This window comes from Nyctereutes procyonoides, unplaced genomic scaffold (assembly GCF_905146905.1).
Source record: "Nyctereutes procyonoides isolate TBG_1078 unplaced genomic scaffold, NYPRO_anot_genome, whole genome shotgun sequence".
Lineage (NCBI taxonomy): Eukaryota > Metazoa > Chordata > Mammalia > Carnivora > Canidae > Nyctereutes > Nyctereutes procyonoides.
This window is the reverse complement of record NW_026575126.1, coordinates 22,122,589-22,143,467: the sequence shown is the minus strand read 5'-3', so window position 1 is coordinate 22,143,467 and position 20,879 is coordinate 22,122,589. Positions and strand designations below refer to the sequence as shown.

The following is a 20,879-nucleotide window of genomic DNA, read 5'->3' as shown; positions in this document are numbered from 1 at the left end:
TAGGCAGAGGTAGGCTCCCTGCAGGGAGCCCAATGCAGGACTCGATCCCAGGACCCTAGGATCATGCCCTAAGCAGAAGACAGACAAATGCACAACCACAGACCCAACCAGGGACCCCCCTCCCCCCTTCATTTTTTCAGTCACAGCATCTGTCTATGCATCCAGGAAAAGTTGCACTTGAAAACAATTCTGATGCCTTTTTTTTTTTCTTTTTAAGGGACTGGCCTATGACATATATAAATCTGAGAACTCTAAGTCCTTTAGTTAGTTCAGACTACTTTGGTAAGATCTGATTGGGCTATGGATCCACAGCTGACTGAATACCAATAGATACTTTGACCTACCTGTCAGTCTACAGCTCAGAATGACTGTCAAAGGGTTGGGGACACAAGATGAAAAATAAGAAGCTATATGGTGAAAATGGCACATACAATGGAATCCCCACAATTCAAAAATTCACTGGCATGTGCCACTAAGAATTATGTTGTGACAAGTGAAGTCAAATAAGGGCATTTCTGACACTAATATTTGTCAGTACCACTAACCTTTCTTTCTTTTAGGAAGCAGTTACACTGCTCAAATCCCCCAAATCCCAGAGCCTTCATACCAGTTTTCCTTCTTTAATTAACTTCTGAAAGCCTGTGGATTTATTTTGATACCCACATTTTCATAAAGGAATTGCTTCCAGTATTACAAAATGGCAAGGCTCCTCCACAGCAAGGTCCAAACAAAAGGATCAAGCCCCAAAACACAGAAAGTGGTTGAATCTCCAAGTTAAGGTCTCTCTAGAACATGAAGGCTTAGCTGGAGAGCTTAGAAAAGCATCCAGAGAGTGAGGACCAGCAGGCTAGATATTCTGGATTAAACAACTGGAATATGATACCCACTCTAGCCCACCATCTCTAACCATGCTTCCTTTGTACTGCTAATTTGCTTACAGAGAAAAAGAAAATATATTTGGGCTCACAACTCTTTCCATATAAGCTCTGCTCTCCCAAATACTACTTTCAACACTGTTTCACTTAATCCCTTTTCTCTAATTTTTCTTCTTTCTAGAATAAGCAGTAACATAACCTTCATATAAATTCTGGGTCTTTATCTCAGGCTGTTTGGCAACTATTCATCATCAAGTGATGATGGATGGGAATGGTAAGCAAACTTATGGCCTGAATTACATTTATGATCTGGCAGCTAGGAAGACAAACAGGCAAAAACCAGGCTAGCAAATACATTTCCTAAGATTTATTTCTGCCACATGGACTAATACCAATGATTCTGGTATAGTGTCAAAAAGCTACATCCCAATTCTTGGCAGGCAGATTACAATGTACAAGTCCAGTGAATTTCCCCTATATCCTAATGTTCAGTGATATGGTATTAAAATTTATCTAGAAAATGTCATTGTTTTAGCAGACTTTTTATTACACTAATAATAAATCTATAGGAAAATTTGTGATTTCAAAGGTAGGAAAAATTCACTTTTCAAATCTATAATCATAAAGGAAATTCACATCACTAATCCCGATGACTAGTGAATCTAGAAGCATTCTGGTTGATTCCTGAAACTTAAGTTTTACATTTAAAGACTAGCTCTTCCACCTCTAAAACTACAGTAATTTCATATCCTAAACTTTACCTTGTAAATCTGAGGAATCACTACGTAGAAATGTTTGTGCTGTTCTCCATTAAAGTTCTGTAACTGTGCCGCATATTCATTTTTATTTTCATCAGCCATATGTGTACGCAGATTCAACTGCTGTTTGGCCTAGAGACAAATTGGTCCAAATAATTACCAACAAAAAAATCATAGCTAATTCACTTTTCTCAAAGTTACATTAAAAACTAGACTTTTTCTAACTATTAGTATCATTTAAATTTTAAGGAGATGCTTGCAGATCTGGCCAGGGCATTCTCCTTTGCAACATTCCCTTTCTCTTATTACAACAGTCCTCCCCCTTGCAATAATCTATTCAAATAAAGTTTCTCCTTAACAAATCCAGATTTTTTTTTCAATTAAATAAATGACAACATTATGGCTTGACTTCAAACAGTATGCTCTTAATCATAAGGGAAAATAGTACTGAAATATTTCAGACAGTTAAAAGTTAGTGAAACATTCCTTCAAACATAATCCACTTATATCCAACTCAGAACCACAGGGAAACCAAATACTGATAAAAATGCTAATTTTGGACAAAGTAATACTCAACAATGATTTCCAACTCTATATAAAACCAGAAGTATTTTAAGGAATGTTTATTTAGAATGCAGTTCTGTTCACTGTAATTTCTTATAGAAATGCTTTTCGAATGAGTCATGTAAGCATCATCTACATTGACAAGAATATCAGAATATAAACTTAACATAAAATCATTAATTCTAGATGTAATGAAGGGGAATCTAAATAAAATTCTCAATTGTTCTAAAGTAATAAGGAAAAAAAATAAGAATTGAACTCAATTTTTCAGGGTTCCAAGGAATGAATCATGTTCTATGACAGTGCTTTGGAAATTACAAAGCACACTGTGAATAAAGTTTATTATTTTAATTCCATTTTCTGCAAACGTAGTCTCTAACCTTCCACAAGTTATAGTTCTGAACTCAGAAACAAACTGGCATATGGAAATACATGGTACCCAAGATACTAAATAAGCCCACAAAAATGCATTTAATCCACAGTGTACTTGAAGATTACAATACTTAAGTACTACAGAAACTAAGCACTATGGCCCAAAGTATTTCTACAGAAAAATACATTTGAAGTTCCAACCTGGGACCTTAAATACTCATTCATTTACTTCTTCTCCCTTTCTCCCTGCTCCAATAAACTATCCCCTAGCCACAATGGTTCCTGAACTGTCAGGAGAAACCACTCCTGTTCCAAAGTCACTGGCTATGATTCCCAAAGCCTAAGGAAAATGTACCAGCAGGGTATGTAGGAGTATAACGCTAGAAGCTAATAAAATTTGAAGCCCCCTCTGGTATACTGTGGGCTTCATACTTACTGCCTTCCTTTTTTTTAATATTGTATTTGAATTTTAAAAAATTTTTAATTGTGGTAACATACACAATACACACAACATAACTGACCATCTTAATCATTTTTAAGTGTACAGCTTGGAAGGAGTGTTATGGTATATTCACATTGTGCAACTGCCTTCCTTTTCTTTAGGAAGATCAGTAATTGGCTTGCTCCCTCTTCACCTTTTTTTTTTTTTTAAACCTTTATCAGTAGTTGCTCAACTGAAACTATGTTCCCCTTTCCTCCCTGGTCACTTACAACAGAATTCCCGTTCTGTATTGTCTAAAGCAAACCCTCAAAGTTTTGCAAATTCTCTAAGTAATGGGACTGCAAACAAATATGCATAAGAAAGGAAACTATAAACATTAAAATTCTTGTTAGGTCAAACTATTAAACATGTTATATCTAGATTCCAAAATGTCAAATTGGTCTCTAAAGATGTTTTACAGACAAAATGAAAAAACTAAGTTAAATGAGAGTCCAGTTAGAGTTGCTTAACTTGTCGCATAGTACATAAACTACGTATTCAATGTTTGGTAATGAGTCAGAGTCCTTAAGGAACCAGTATCAACTAGCAAGGAAATCTCCCCTGTATATAATAGTGTTATTTCCACCTGTTGGGTGCACGTTTTTAATCAAATAATGGTAACATATTATGTGCATGACATGATGCTAGGAAGGAAATGAATATATCGATGATCAAAATCAGGATCCAAAATTCTTAACAGCAGGTTAAGTCTAATAATTGATACAGATGGACATATGCATTTAAAATACCAACAGTACAAGTTCCGAGACACATGTCCTCATACCACACCATATTTGAAAAAACATAGGTTTAACCATAAACTCATTGGGAGTCCATCCAAACAATGTGCCCCCCCAAAAAATCGATATCTATTTAGCCTTAATTAACATAAATTTGGTGTTCAAAACAAGGCAAGTCATGAAACTCAGGACAGATAAAACTCATACCTGGATTATTACATCCAATCAGAAGTAATATAATTTAAGTGGGATACTGACGAATTAACAGGTATCCAAAGAAAAACAGTCATAAGGAAATGCTAGAGTTGGAAAAATTAAAAAAAAAAAAAAAAAAAAAAAAAAAGAACAAACTGCCTTAAGATTGTATTTCCAACCATTAGGAACTTACTATCATTAGAGGTTTAAAGTCACTAAAAAACAGGTTAAAAAAAAAAAGCTTTACAAGTTATACCAGAAGGATTTTAAGGTAATTGCAAAACCTGTATTTTATATATTTTTATAGGTTTTAAGTGGTAAGGAAAATGGAATGCAGAAAATAAATTACTCCTCTCTTCCTTCTTACTTTTTTCTTGTTCTAATCCTATAGAGAATTATCCTAATTTGAAAATATACCTGTTGGGCCTTTGCATATACAAAAATGTGGAGTAAGGTTCACCTGTTATTTCAAAATCTCCGTATTTCTGCTCTATCATTATGTCAAATGTTCTAAGATAAAGAGCATACAGAGGGAAGAAGGAAAAGCTAAACAGCGATAGTTATAGGGCTGATCCTACAAAGTTTCATTACAGAACATCTGATCCAGGATCAGTTAGTGACAAGAGATTTCAGTTTCCAAAAATGAATGAGTAAATAAATGAGCGAGTTGAGTGAGTGAATGAAACAAAGACAAATAGTTAACATCACATACCTCTGGCAGTTTGATCTTGTTTTGCCATATGTCAAGTTGGGGAGGCATATTACCCAACCCCTATTTGCACAACCCATCAACTTACTTGAGATTTTCTCTTCTGTTTTGGAATAAGATAGAAACTCAATTCTCAATAGCAACCATGTCTTTTCTATGCATTCTGAATGCAGTTAAGACATTACAATAAAGTAACACTTATTACTTTCTCAGACTAACTTATGATTTGAAGTACACAAATATTGGTATATTTTAATTTCAGACATAGTGTTTCTCTTGGGGAAACTACCAATACAAATATTGCAACTACCCCTCCATGTGCAAGGAATAATATTTTGATATCAAAGTTAGTTTAGATTATTTCTTACCTTTTCAACATCTGCCTTGGTTGCATTAGTATCATTATCCAATCTTTCATAACTCTGTTGTGCCTTTTCTGCCTCTCTACATTCTCTTTCAAATTTCTTTTTACTCTGTTTAAAAAATTAAAATAACACACTGAGAAATAAAATTAATTTATCTCATTAAAAAATAACTTTAAAATGCTGCCACCACATAGAATCACACTAAAAATAAAACTTTTCTAAATGAGAAAAGAAATGTTATTAGTATTCAATCAATCTATGTGACTTAAATTATCAGAATATAAACTGTGAAGAAAAAAATCATAGAGCATGACTGGGTTAATATTATATCATTTACCAATAAAAAAAATCACATCTATTTTGTGTTTTTTTTTTTTTTTTATTATAAGCTCACTTTCAGCTGGACTTGTTTGGTTTCTTTGGTTTTTGTGTTTGGTTTTGTAGGTTTCTTTGGTTGGCTGGTATTGGTGATTGTTTTTATTCTTTTGTGGTGGGATATGGAAATGTCCCTCCAAAGCAGCTTCTTATTGTTTCTTCCAGGTGTCCCAGTAATACCATTAGCCCAGAACCGGGCCTTTAAAATTTTTACTTAATTCAAATTACTATGACTTTGTAAAAGCTATTCACTACAGAGCCATGCGATATGTACCATATTTCCTTTCTCGCATACTTCTTTTTTTATTCCTGGATTTAATTTGTTTTTTACCTTTGCTTAGTTTTCAACATATTTTTTTTCTAATTCCACCCTAGTGTACACAGTTATTTAAAAATCTCTCCTCAGTTAATTCAACATATTCAGAATTCTATCCATTTTATTTTCTTAATGAAATCTCTTCCAAAGGCTTTGACCTACTGAAATTTGGACTGCTTACACAAACCAAACCTATTGCAAAGTTGCTACTTAGAAATTCCGTTCATTATCACTGCAGAGAATCCTTTCACCTCCCCTTGGTTTTGAATCTTCTAATTCCCAATTCCATACCTTCCTCTTTTCTTGGTTCATTTCCTTTTTTGCTAAAACACATTCAGCAGTAGCTTCCTAAAAGATTTGAGGGATATAACTTTCTATGTTTCTATGGCTGAAAAATACCTTTACCATCACTTTCAACTGATAAAATTTGGCTGAGTATGAAACTGTTGGGAATTGTCTTCTATCAGAAATGTAAAAGTTCTAACTAATCCACTATCTTCTAGCTTCCTGATCCCATTCTGATTCCTGATCCTTTGCATAAAACATACTTGTTTTCCTCTCTGGAAGCTGGGAGGATCTTCTCTCTCTCCTAACTGTTTGATATTTCATAAAGATATGTCTTGCGTGAGTCCACTGTACTGAGCACCTAGAAAATCCTTTCCATCTGTAAACTCATGTCTTTCTGTTCTGGGAAAATTTTCTTGAATTATTTTTGTCCATTTTCAATGTTTTTTTCTTTTTAGAATGCTTACTGTTTTGAAAATGAACCTACAGGATGAACTCTCTACTTTTCTTATATTTTCCATTTCTGTCATTCTGCTCTACTTTGAGAGATTTCTTCAATTTTATTTTTTCTAGTTTTTCATTTCTGCTATCCTAAAGTTTTTTTTGTGTTTCTTTGACAGGACCTTATTCCTAGTTCACATAGTATCTTCTCTATTCTCTTTCAGAGTATTAATAGTGTTGCAAATGTTTTGCTTGTTTTTGCAATTTTCTATTTCCTTTCACAGTCAAAGGAAAGCTGCACCCCCCTCCCCATATTAGTTTTGGTCTCTAGTATTTACATTAGATGTTTTCTTTAAATGTCTTAGGATTCTTCCTTATATGTTCTTATTTTAAAAGCCAACTGAAACTTCTGCAGGTAGAGATTGTGCATTATTGTCTCTTCTTCTAGGGTATTATGGCAAGGCAGTTTTCCTGGAAAAACCTATATTGCTACCTTTAAGTCTTTCCTCTCAAGCTGGTTAGATTCCCAGAGGAGACTCCTCAATTTCTTACCTGGAAAAACATATTCCTTGCTACCTGTATTCTGAGAATCATTCAGAAAAAAGCAGAGGATGTCAGTATTTTCTATATACCTAACCCCTTATTAGAACAAGTTAGATGCCAATTTCTTATCTTGGGAATTACAAAACTATACAAGGGACAAATCTGGGTTCCAAACCTCCTAACTACAAGGTCAAAGGTTTAAATTTTTCACAAGGTACCTCCCCTCCTTTGACTTTCAGATAGAGACAAGTTTCTTTGCTGCCTCCCTCGGCCAGTGGCCAAAGTTTTTATAGTCTGCTAAAGGGTTAGTCCCTTTGAAGGTTCAAAATTTTATATAGGGATATCCGTTCCAACTCTCTACAACATACAGAGCTAAAACACCATCTCTGTCCCTGTGTATTAAAACTTAAGCCCTTAGCAACAAGGTCCAGTAAACCACCACACCCCAATACCTCTGCCTCCATTCTTCAAATGCCATCATATCAGATCATACACCTACTGTTGCGGCTTCTAGTTTACCCTTAGTTTCTAGCAATTGCAGATTCCCCTTTCTCTCAGCTCTAAGAAGTTAAAATACAATAAAAAATATTTTAGCTATTATATCTAGGTATTTGTAGCTAAGACATTTCTGAGTTAGCTCAGATCGCTAACTAGAACCAGACATACCTGTACAATTTACAGCAAATAAATATGCTCAGAAATTCTATAAAATTCTTTAAATGTACTATTTTGATTAGTGTAAAACATCAAATGAAACGTACAATTTATTCAAAGCACATAAATATATCTGAATGCACATATTATTCAGTGTCTCTATTAAGATTAAATTTCCACATTAAAAATAAACTTCCACATTTACTTCTCTGGAACTCAGTTCAGAGTAGTTTTTTCTTTTTTTAAGGATTTTATTTATTTATTCATGAGAGAGACACACACACACACAGAGAGAGGCAGAGACACAGGCAGAGGGAGAAGCAGGCTACATGCATGGAGCTCAACGTGCAACTTGATCCCAGATCTCCAGGTTCATGCCCTGGGCTGAAGACGGCACTAAACTGCTGGGCCACAGGGGATGCCCTACAGCAGGGTTTTCAAACTGAGTAGCTACAGGCTACTAATTTTGTTGTGAAGCTACTATATACAAAAGTACTTTTATATTAGGTGTCCTATTATTTGTGAAAAAAAACCTATTAATTTCACTGCAACAGCAAAAGAATCACTAGTACAATATTTAAAAACTACTAGTACAGTAATATTAAAAATACTACTTCCTGAAAGACATCATTATACAATACAGGAATATACTCCAAAAAAGACTCTTCTTCCTTCATCATTTGTGTGACAAACCAATCAACAGCCACTGCTACTCCCTACCCTTTCTTGGAAGAGCCCATCTCCCAGTGTAAAGGCTGAAAATATCTGATACTTGTATTTCCAGCCTCCCCACAGCTAGAGCATGGTCAAGTAATCTAATCCTGTCAAAGGCACCGCTTAGGAAGTCCGCTGGGGATTTTCTGAAAGTTTTCCCGCTCTGATAAAAAGGAATAGTTAGAAGAGAAATGAACCTCTTTTTCCTGCTTCTGCATGCAGCTGAATGAGGATGTGGTGCTTGACAGCTTGACTGTTGGCCATAAGGGGACAAGCCTGAGAAAAAAAGCCAACATGGTCAAGACGGCAAAGCAGACACAGAAAGGAGAAGCGGCTTTAGCGACATCACTGAGCTACTGATCAACTCTGGAAATGCTGCATTTCTGAGCATTTCTTATAAATTTTCATGCTCTGTTACCTGAGCCGCCTGACAGACCTGGCATCTCTGATACTTCTATCTTGGTAATCTCTCACCATTCCTTCAAAATCTTCTTTGCAGGCTACTCTTTTCTGCCCTCATCTTAAATGCCAGTGTGGCCTATTTTCATTATCCTGGGGTTAATAATTGTCTTTTTAAACTATGTTCCTCAATTTCAACACTCTGTCACTAATTCAGCCTGTGTCTCCCACTTCTTTAAATCTCAATTATTTAAAAAATGTCAGGAATTTTATTTTCTTGATTAAACAGGAAGATATAGAACTAAGAAATGGGATCCTGCACATATTTCTACATATTCCACAGGAATCCTATTGTCTGTCTCCCTTACTAGACTGCAGGCTCCACAAAAAAAGGACTATGTCACTATTCACTTTTTATTTTTCACTGTTTACTTTTGTACCAGGACTCAGTACATGTCAAGGATGCCTTCAATAAACATGAATTGAGCTGAACTTACCTTTAATGGTATTTTTAATGCCTTAAAGAAATCACTCCCACTTTTTTTTTTGATGCTTTTTTCTTATGACCTCTCTAACTTTTGCTTAGTAACTGCCAATTGTTCTGAAGTCAAGTCAGCACAGATTAACAGGAATAATTTGTTGCCAACACAAGTTTTTAAAGGGACCAGTGACTCATGAGTATAGTAGTCTATTATTATGTGTAAATGAAAACACACATACATATACACTCATTAGATGGCAGATACTAAGAATGCTAGCTAAGGTAATTTAAAATTTAATAAATGTAAACAGTATCTAAAAGTCTTGTCAAAACCAATTAGAATGAAAATGAAAACAAAAATGAAAGCGACAATTAACATAACTAAGAATTCTCAATCAGCACTGGTACCTAGAATCTTACAACAATGACCTTTATGTAGAACTTTAATCTTAGAATATGTGATTTTAAGAGAAGAGATTTTAAAAGAAAAAAAAAAGCCTAAAACATATATACATGAGATTTTTTATTTTTTATTTTATTTATTTATTTTTTTTAAAGATTTTATTTATTTATTCGTAGAGACACAGAGAGAGAGAGAGAGAGGCAGAGACACAGGCAGAGGGAGAAGCAGGCTCCATGCAGAGAGCCTGACGTGGGACTCGATCCAGGGTCTCCAGGATCATGCCCTGGGCTGCAGGTGGTGCTAAACCGCTGCGTCACCAGGGCTGCCCACATGAGATTTTTTAAATCTCAAACTTAAAAGTACTTTTCCCAACAATCACAAACTAAATTAATTTATCATGAAAAACTCCCTTTAGCATAATTTTCAAGGAATACAGTGTCCATAATAAAAATATCCAAGTAAAGAGTAAGCTGCTTGCTAACCTGAGACATCAGAAAGAATATATTTTTTAAAGATTTTATTTCTGTATTTGAGAGAGAGAGAAAGCGCAAGTATGAGAATGGGGAGGGCAGAGGGAGAGGGAGAAAGAATCTAAAGCAGACCCTGCTGAAACCAAGAGTTGGACACTCAACTGACTGAGCCACTCAGGCGCCCCCAGAAAGAATATTAAACTTATACTACAGCACATCATTTGGTAGAGAATTTTAAGGAAAGGAGTCAACAATGTTCCAAGTAGACATCTTGTTTTTCAAATGACTATATGCCAGAATATTTAAGAAAAACCACATCAGCAAGCCTCTTTGGAAAGTTTGGGGATTTTAAAAAGATTTTTTATTTAAGAGAACGAGCAAGCAGTGGGAGGGGCAAAGGGAAAAGGAAAGAAATCCTCAAGCAGGCTCCTGGCTCAGCTCAATCTCAGAACCTGAGCAGAAATTAAGAGTCAGCCACTCAATCTTCTTAGCCACCCAGGCAACCCCTACCCTTGGAAACTTGTTATAGTAAATAATTATTATGATTTTATAATTTTATCTATAAATACTATCAAATATTTTCTTTCTAAGTTTGAATGGTCTATGATCAGGAGCCCAGTAGTAGGAACATTTACATTATTATAGAATCACTGAACTGGAAGAAACATTTCATATAATCTAGTACACTGTCTTAATTTTTCATACACTAAAGATGAAATCAAAAGAAATTACAAAAGGCAGAACTAGAATCTAGGACCTCTCCATCTCTGTCAAATGGTCTTCTGAGATATATCACTATTTATACCCCCATTACCCTGACCCTCTATCAATATTTTATGGTAACTCCTGAAAGTCAGAAGTATGTTCCTTTTTTTAAAAAAATTCATTTATTAGAGACAGACAGACAGACATGAGTGGGGGTATAGGGCAGAGGGAGAGGAAGAAAGAGAAGCTGACACCTCACTGAGCAGGGAGCCTGATGGCAGGGCTCGATCCTAAGAGGTCAGGATCACGACCTGAGCCAAAGGCAGATGCCTAACCAACTGAGCCACTCAGGCAACCTAGAAAGTATATTCCTAAACATTTACAGTTATCTGAAGGTTACAGATTTGGTACAAGTATAGAACATGTAGAACAACAACAACAAAAAAAGACAAAATGACCTTATATTCTCTATTTACACCAATGTCAAATATGAATAAATACACTGAGAAATATTAAACTCAAAAGATGTAAAGTCTGAGAGAATCTGGAGCTAAACTAGTCTACAAAATTTTATGTTAAGCATGAAAACACTATAACTCACATTATCCATCTGTTTCCAGCACATGTCAAGGTATTGTTGAGCTTTCCGTCCCTCTTGAAGATGCTGAAGGTCATAACCAAAAAACAAATAAAAAGGACAAAAAATTAATTTAAATAATAAACGTCTAAATCCCCCCCAAAACCTTTATTTTTTCACTGTATTCTTTCAGGGTACTAATTATATAACTTTATCAAGACTTAGGAAGAGATTATTAGTAAAGAAAAACTCTCTAAAATACATTTATAGGTATTATATGAATACTTTAAGTATATCCTTTAAGACAGATAAAATCTCTAGAAAAAAATATATGATTTGTCTTGAATGGGGTAGACAAATGTTTTCTACGAAGGGTCAGATAAATATTTTAAGTTTAGCAAGCCATGTGGTCTCTTTTACAAATATTCAACTTTGCTAATATAAAACAAAAGAAGCCACAGTAAATACATAAGTAAATGAGTGGGTCTGTTTCAATAAAACTTTAGTTATAGAAAAGAAAAAAACTTTAGTTATAGTCACTGAAATGTGAATTTCATATAATTTTCACATGCCATGAAATAGTCTTTTGATTTTCTTTACAACTATCCAAAATATACAAATCATTCTTAGCTCACAGGAACTAAGAAAAACGATAAGCTAGATTTGGCCCATGGAGTTGTAGGTTACCAAATCTTGGTCTTAAATCCAAAAGGATCACAAATAAGCAAGAGTATCCTAAAATAATTTTAGCTACAAGAAATTGAAATAGAAAATCAGTTTATACTGAACATTACTTTAAAAAGCAAAGTAATTATGTGAAAATGTTTCATATACTATGTAACTAGATGAAAACAATAATTACCATTTTTCTTTCAGTTTTCAGATCATGAGCATATCTCATTAATTCACCGTAAACTCTGTGCGCCATTTCTTCTGCTACTACTTCTCGCTGTCCTGCATAGTCATTTAACTCGTTAAGGATGTTAAAAAAGGCTATACACGAGGTAAACCTGATAAAAACATATTAAAAAATGATGAAATTTATATATTTTTTTCTTTAAAAATGTTTTCTGTGAGGTATGGACTGAGCCTGACACTTGACAAATTTTAACATACTCAACCTAACTCTCCACTAGTAGCTCCAAATTAACTTTGTATGAAAAGAATATCACATTTAGCTCCAGTTGTATATGTTTGTATATCTTCAAGTAGTCTTAACTTATAAATAAAGGAATATATGGGGTCAAAAAATAATAAGAATACTACCTGCAGGCTCTTTTGGCATACTGGAATCTCTTAAGTAGCCAACTGACTGGCCTGAGCTGGGGAATGAACTTGGATTCCTAGGACTGGCGGCTGAACCTGGTGCAGAGATGATGTGCTTGCTCTCGAGGACAGAACCTGCCAATCATACCACTCAAATGCATCTCGATGGCTGATCTACAGAACAATTTTGCTATCAATTCTGGACACGGCTGCTTGTATGCCTGCCCACATCCTGAATGGAAGTAAAGTGCCATTTTGGTTGGCATCAAAGAGGGGTAAGAAGGGGCAAAAATAAGGGTAAAAAATGTGTGTGAAGGGAAGGAGAGAAACAAAGAAAATTGCTGTATTAAAATGTATAGATCTACTCTGAATACACTGCCCGAACACTCTTCCAGCTGAAGGCAAGTAACTCAGATAGGACTCCATTAACATTAAACCTAAGAATCCTAACAACTAACAATTATACATAAAGCTGTATTAAGTATTCTCTTATTCTCTTATTCTCTCTCTGTATTCTCTTCTTTCTGTATTTTAGAGCCATCCACATATCCCTGTGTTTAAGACTACCAAAAAGCTCATAAGCCAGTCCTAAATTTTTATTCAGAGTTCCAAGGTTACCCTGAAAACTTCATTCCTTCCTTTTCATTATCTCTTTAAACTAGCCAGCCAAACTGTTTTAATATCTATTAGAGTAAAAGCAAGAATCTAACAAGCTAACAACTATAACATAAAGTATGGGGAAAATATCCTTTTCAAGACCAAATCACTCAAAGTCTTAGTCCACATTTTACTTGGAAACCCATACTTCAACTATTTCGGAAAACTGAGCCCACTGAAATATTCATTCTTATTAGAATAAATAGTTAAAAAAAAAAAAAAAAGAATAAATAGTAGTTCCTATTCAAAAAACTGTGATTTTTTAATTAAAACTTTAAAAAATCATTATAAAGAGCTAATAGCATATTTATTTCACTAAATAACAAAAATGTAAGCTTTCTAAAATTATAATATACTGTAATAAACAGGTACAGAATTTACCTTGGTTCTTCATCTTTGGAGGAACGTTTGGGACAGTACTTCTTAACCAGATTTCTACAAAAGGAAAAAAAGATTTTAATGTATAAAAAATACTACTGTCAAAACTGATATATTCTAAAAGTTGCCAATTTCATAATATCAAAAATTTAATGATATAAATAAGACAGCAACATAATCATCTACTATCATTAACATGTGATCCTTACATTTTGTTCTTAAAATATTGAAACTTGCAAAAAGAAATGTTATTTCTGTGTTTGTGTAAGTGTAATCGCAGTAATTTGGATGATTATGCTATCAAATAAGAAAAGATGTAAGAGGAAGAAGAGAAGAAACAAAGTACAAAGAACAGAAGAAACAAATTTCAATGTATGAAATTGAGTCACAGCAGAAAAATGTGTATTTCAAAGAAATATCACTTTTGTGTTGCAAATCAGGAATTTTAAGATGAACTAAGGTAACAAACAGATGCTGACTCACTAACAGGATAAAAGAACAGTAGGTCAGCATCCTCCATCACTCTGCTTTTACATAATACTTAACATTCTCCCTTTTAGGCAAATTAATTACATTAATACTTGTAAATTTCTTTTCCTGCATCCATGATCATTCTACACAGTCTCAGACTAAAATACTACCTCATCTCATCTTTGCAAACTCAGGAGACTATAACATGGACTCTGAAATCAGATTGGACTACATGGGTTTGAGTCCTAGCTGTTTTGTGTGGCATCCATCTATGCGTCCTTGGGTAATTTACTTGCCTGGTTTCTTATAAGTGGCAAGATACAATACAGGGTTATGAAAATTAAAGTGGATAATATTTGTAAAGGATTTACCAGTGCTTTTTACCATTCTCAAAATATGGTCAATGGACAAGTAAAGGCCCACAAACTCTCTTTGTACCAATCCACAAAAAGCTAAGTACACAAGTTGAGAGTAATTTTATGTTTGTTGAATCTAATAAAAAAAAAAATTGGTGCCTATATTTTATATCTCTTTTTATGTCATTTTTCTAGTAAACTTTTACTGTATTTTACAAAAGCATTAATGCACAATGACTTGGGAACTTAAAAAGAAACTAGTCCATCAACACAAATAATGAGATATACTGCTTTAACCTATAAGCATTTAAAAAATTAATGGGCCTATGGTTTTTCAAATAAATACTTCAAAAGAATCGCTGTCTTAATTGTTTTGAAATCATTATCGATTCTTTCCACTTAATTCAGCTTATTCATTCTATAATTACCTACTATATGGTAGGCACCGTGCAAGATACTGGGAACATTAGAAATGAGAGTACCCATGCTCAAGAGATTTACACTCTATTGAAAGGAGATAAGCATATATGGATAATTACAATATAATAGCATAATAAATGCTTTGATGAAGGTATACAAAAGGTGTTATGATAGAGAAGGAAGTCTAATCACCCTGAACAATGGTGGAAAGAACAAGCAAGACACTGAGAAGGGTTAACATGTACTGAGTTAATTAAAAAACTCATAGTTGGGGCACCTGGCTCGCTCAGTCAGTTAAGTGTCCAACTCTTGATTTCAGCTCAAGTCACGATCTCAGGGATGGGCTCTGCACTCAGCGCAGGGTCTACTAGAGATTCTCTCTTTCCCTCTCCCCCTGCCCCTCCCCGTGCTTGCTCTCCCTCTGTCAAATAAATAAATAAAATCTTCAAAAACTTCTCCCCAAAAAAACTCACAGTCATCACTGGTTGTAAATAAGGTACAGGATGAAAGCCTTATGCCTTACATATACCTGTTTACCAAAAGCCTTACTAGAAAGGAGGAGAAGATGGAGAAGAAAGATTCTGAGTTTCTCTCTTCCCGTAATACTTAAGGCTACAACAACTACATACAGTGCAACTCACTCTGGGATGCTCTGAAGACTAGCAGAACACCTGTTCTATAACTAAAGATATACAGAAAAAGCCACATCCAAAAGGAGAGTAGGGGCAAAATCCCATCATGGCAACCCGCAAGCAGTAAAGATATCACAGGTGCAGAAGTCCTCCTTGAGGAGCAAAGGGATGAAGCCCCACATAAAGTACCCTCCCACCGAGGCGATCTGCACAGGGAAAACAAGACCCCCATAACATGTGACTTTGAAAATCAGCAGGACTTCATGGGAGAGCAAGAAGTCTACAGAAAACTGAGACTCTGCTCTTCAAAGAACCAGTGAATAATGTCACAGAGGCAGCAGTTTGAAAAGTGCCTGGGCCATACATGAAGGACATTTATTCGCTAATTCTGGGATGTGTGCACAGGGGCAGGGGTCCACAGGAACGTTCTCCAGGAATGGAAGTGCTGGCAGGTACCATTTTTCTTGTGCTGGTTCAGCCTACTTGCCACCTAACTGGTGGCAGGCACCAGTTTTGAAACTCTCCATCTACTTTGGGAACATTGCTCACCCAGCCCTGTGTTCCCTTGCAGACCAATTGCATTCAACCTAAATGCTCTGGCAGGTACCTCTTCAAAGCAATTCCCATCCACCACATCGAGCAGGCAAGCTCAGTTGGAACCAGCATCCTCCAAAGCAACTGCCACCTTACTACACCCAGCAGGCAGCCCTAGCCAGAAGAGCACCCCTCCAAAGCAATTCCTGTCCTGGGAAGCAGTTGGGGCCCAGTCACCCAACCCTCCAGCCCTTCAGTATGCCTGCAACAGTCACAGCTGGGCCCAGTGACCAGCTATACCAGAAGCTAACCCCACCTACCAGCACACGTACAGCAGGCCAGGTAGGCCTCTCAGCCAGCAGGGCTGCAGCCCAGTCACAACAGGAGGGTGCACAAAACCCACCTGGGAAAATCCCTGGAGTACATGATTCTAGTGACCAGGGAGGATGGCACTACTTACATCCCAAAGAACACTTTCTACATAAGGCCACTGCCCTCAAGACCAAGAGCCAGAGGTGACCTACTATATATATGGAAAAAAACACAGAGAGACAAAAACAATAGAGGAATATGATCCAAATGAAAGAACAGGACAAATAATCTCAGAAAAAGGACTAAATGGAACAGAAAAAGACAATCTATTTGATAAAGAATTCAAAATAATGGTCATAAAGCAGCTCACCAGATTTGAGAGAAGAGTAGATGAACTCAGAATTTGAACAAAGAGTTAGAAAATATTAAAAAAAGAACCGAGATGAAAACTATGAAAAATGAAGTGAAAAATATATCAGAGGAAACAGAAGAATGAATCAACAACCTAGAAGACAGAATAGTGGAAATCATCCACTATTCTATGTTCTAGATTGTCAACAGCAAAAAGAATTTTCAGAACAACAGGTTGGGGTGCCTGGGTGGCTCACTCAGTTAAATATCCTACTTTTGGGGGCGCCGGGCTAGCTCAGCGGTTTAGCGCTGCCTTCCGCCCAGGGCGTGATCCTGGAGTCCCCAGGATTGAATCCCACGTCGGGGTTCCTGCAAGGAGCCTGCTTCTCCCTCTGCCTGTGTCTCTCCCTCTCTCTCTCTATCATGAATAAATAAATAAAATCTTAAAAAAAAAAATCCTACTTTTGGTTTTAGCTCAGGGCTCAGGCCATGCTCTCAGGTCCTGGCATTAAGCCTGACTTGGCCTGGGGGGTAGGGGATGGGGTGGGTGTCCATGTTCAGTGGTGGGGAGTCTGCTTGAGAGTCTCTCTGTCTCTCTTTCTCTCTCTCTCTCCTTCAGCCCCTCCCCCTCAAATAAATATGATCTTTTAAAAAAATAAATAAAAATGAAAGAATAGGTTAAGAGGGTAACATCAAGCTTACTAACATTTGCATTTGCAGGGTCCCAGATGGAAGAGAGAGGGGGGATAAATTACATGAAGAAATAATATCTGAAAATTTCTGTAACTTGGGGAATGAAACAGATATCCAGGTCAAGGAAGGAAAGAAAGCCCATAGGAGATAAACCCAAAGAGGTCCATACCAAAGTACATAATAATTAAAGTGTTAAAAATTAAAGAGAGACTCTTAAAGGAGGAAGACAAAAAAGCAATTAAGTACAAGGGAACAACCACCTAAGCCGATTCACTGATTTTTCAGCAGAAACTCTGTAGCCCACAAAGAGCAGCACGATGTATTCAAAGTGCCAAACGAGGGGAGGGGGGAGGAACAAACCTACAATCAAGAATATTCTACACAGAAAGGTTATACCATTCAGAATTAAAGGGAGATAGTTTCTCAGACAAACAAAAGTCAAAGGATTTCATCACCCCTAAGTGCCCATCAATAAATGAATGTATAAAGATGATGTAGGTAAAAAAAAAAAAAAAAAAAAAGACGATGTAGGTGATGTGTGCACACACTCATTCCACAGGAATATTACTGTGTGAATATTATATAATTAAAATATTAATATTTTTATGGCATCATAAAAAAGCACTAATATCTTGCCATTTGTAACAACGCAGGTGAACCTAAAGGATATTATGCTAAGTGAAATAAGTCAGAGAAAGACAAATGCCATATGATTTCACTTGTATGTTTAATCTAGAAAAAAGGAAGAAAAATGAACAAACAAAACAAAACAGTAACAGTAATAAATACAAAGAATAAACTAGTAGTTGCTAGAGGAGGGGATGGAGGAGGTAGGTGAAATAGGTGAAGGGGGTTAACAGACACAAACTTCCACTTATAAAATAAGTCACAGGGATTTAAAGTACAGCATAGGCAAGAGAGTCAGTTATACTGCAATAACTATGGAGACAGATGGTAACTACACTTATAGTGAGGACTGTTCAATGTATATAAATGTTTAACTCATTATGTTGTATACCTGAAACTAATATAACATGTCAAATATACTAAAATTAAAATTTAAAAGGTTTATTAATATTTAACACATTACTACACTAGTACAAGTATATTATTTATAAAAAATTGTGAACAGTGTTCAGTTTTTACACGTAAGCAATAAAAAGTTCACAGAGATCCTTGGCCTAGAGAAATCAACTATATAAAACACTTTTACATAACATGCTATAATAATAATAACAGAGGGCTCTATAGAGGAGATTCTCCAGAGGAAAAGGCTGAAATTTCTGATTCCTTGACATACAGTGAAGAGGTGAACAAGAACTAGACAACCAGAAAGCCCTGGGGGGATTCTAAATAGAGAAGATCTAATATAGGAACAGAAGTGAAAAATTATAGCATTCAGGAAGAACTATGAATGAGTTCAGTGTTGCTGGAACATCAACTGTGAACCAAACAATGGTAATTAGTGAGGCTGAAAGGTATATGGGGGGCAGCAGGGCCCTTCTACATCATATTAAGGAAGTCTAAATAAATACCCTTTTCCACCAGTGGTTCTTAGTCATGGTTACCTGAAATACCACCAAAAATCATTTTTGTGGATGAATTAATTTATTAATTCAAACATGAGCAAATCTATGTGCTACACATTAATTACTTCAGGTACTACTATACCAACAGAAAGAAAGATGAATCTTAGCTACCAACCCAGTAATTAATTGTGCATGACCTAGAGTCCTTTCTAAGAATTCAAAAAGATGGGGAAGAGATCTGAATAACTAGGTTAATTAGAACAGGCAAATACATAAAGACAGGAAGTAGATTAGTGGTTGCCAGGCCCTGAGGGAGGGGTGAATGGGGAATGACGGCTCATGGGTACAGGGGTTATTTTTTGAAATGATAAAAATATTTTTTTTAATTTTTTTTTAATTTTTATTTATTTATGATAGTCACAGAGAGAGACAGGCAGAGACACAGGCAGAGGGAGAAGCAGGCTCCATGCGCTTCTCCCTCCCTCTGCCTGTGTTTCTGCCTCTCTCTTCTCTCTGTGTGTGTCTCTCATGAATAAATAAATAAAATCTTAAAAAAAAAAAAACTATTGAACTGTATACTTAAAAGGGTAAATTTTATGGTATGTAAATGATACCTCAATAAAGCTGTTGTAGGAGGAGAAATGGCTACTAGACATACCCATCTGCCATGAGTATATCAAATACAAGTCTAAAATGGAATTTATTTTCTTTATAAACCTATTCCTTTCTTATTTTAATGGTACTACCATCAACCTAGACATTTCAGCCAAAAATCTGGCAATCATCTTACCCTTGAAATCAAGTCTCTTCCACATTAAGGTGTTCAAGTCCTAGAGATTCTATTTCTTAAATAACTTTTTAGCTTTTTTTATAATAAAAAAGGAAAAAAATACACCAGAAGTCCCTTCTTCACACTTTGTTATTGCTCTGAATACAGATGTGTGAGGACAGGATGAAGCTGTCTGCAATATCTTGCAACCATGAGTGGGAAGATCAAGAAATTCACAATGCCCCCTGACATCACTAAGCACTAGAATCCCATTTCTAAACTTGTTATGTGGAAAGACTCCTATTTAGAAGATGAATGCTTCTTAAGTAACACTGCAGAACAGCTGAATAAAAACATCCAATAGAGAAATGCTGTAAAAACTGAAACTCTGAGGGGCACCTCGATGGCTCAGTGGTTTAGCATCTGCCTTTGGCTCAGGGCATGATCTCAGGGTCCTAGGATAGAGCCCCACATCGGGCTCCCCACAGGGAGCCTGCTTCTCCCTCTCCTTCTACCTATGTCTCTGGCTCTCTCTCTCTCTCTCATGAATAAATAAATAAAATCCTTAAAAAAAAACAAAACAAAACAATAACTGGAAACTCTGAGGAAACTTCTGGGATCTAGATACAAATTAAGAGTTACCATGTAAGAGTACAATAACAAAAACAAGAGCTATCATTTATCACTCATATATTATTTACCAATCTCTATGCTAAGCACTCTATAATCTTATACTTACAGCAAATCTACAAGCAGGTATTATTAGCCCTATTCTACAAGACTCAGACGCATGAAGTAACTTGTTCATGGTCAAATACCTAATAAAGGACAACGCCAGGGGTACCTGGGTGGCTCAGTCAATTCAGCATCTGACTCTTGATTCAGCTCAGGTCATGATCTCAGGGTTATGAGATCAAGTCCTGGGTCTGCTCCTCACTGGGCATAGAGCCTGATTAAGATTCCTTTCCTCTCCCCTCTACCCTGCCCCGACCTCTCCCTCTCCTTAAAAAAAAGAAAAAAAAAAGTGATAACACCAAAAGCCACCTCAAATCTGATTCCAGCACCTAAGATAGTTAAAACAGTAACGAA

The 20,879-nt window shown here is 35.8% G+C and overlaps 1 protein-coding gene across 4 annotated transcripts in view; it reads right to left on the bottom strand.

Moving 5' to 3' along the window:
* The window catches only part of FNBP1L (formin binding protein 1 like), a 112,361-nt gene that overhangs the window by 24,903 nt on the left and 66,579 nt on the right, over positions 1–20,879 (bottom strand). For all 4 annotated transcript variants that reach the window (XM_055340024.1, XM_055340023.1, XM_055340021.1 and 1 more), the window contains exons 3-7: positions 13,727–13,780; positions 12,285–12,432; positions 11,447–11,509; positions 5,063–5,167; positions 1,637–1,765 (exon numbers count right to left, since the gene is read on the bottom strand). In XM_055340024.1, the coding sequence (XP_055195999.1) occupies positions 1,637–1,765; positions 5,063–5,167; positions 11,447–11,509; positions 12,285–12,432; positions 13,727–13,780 (499 nt within the window). The remainder of the gene's footprint in view (positions 1–1,636; positions 1,766–5,062; positions 5,168–11,446; positions 11,510–12,284; positions 12,433–13,726; positions 13,781–20,879) is intronic.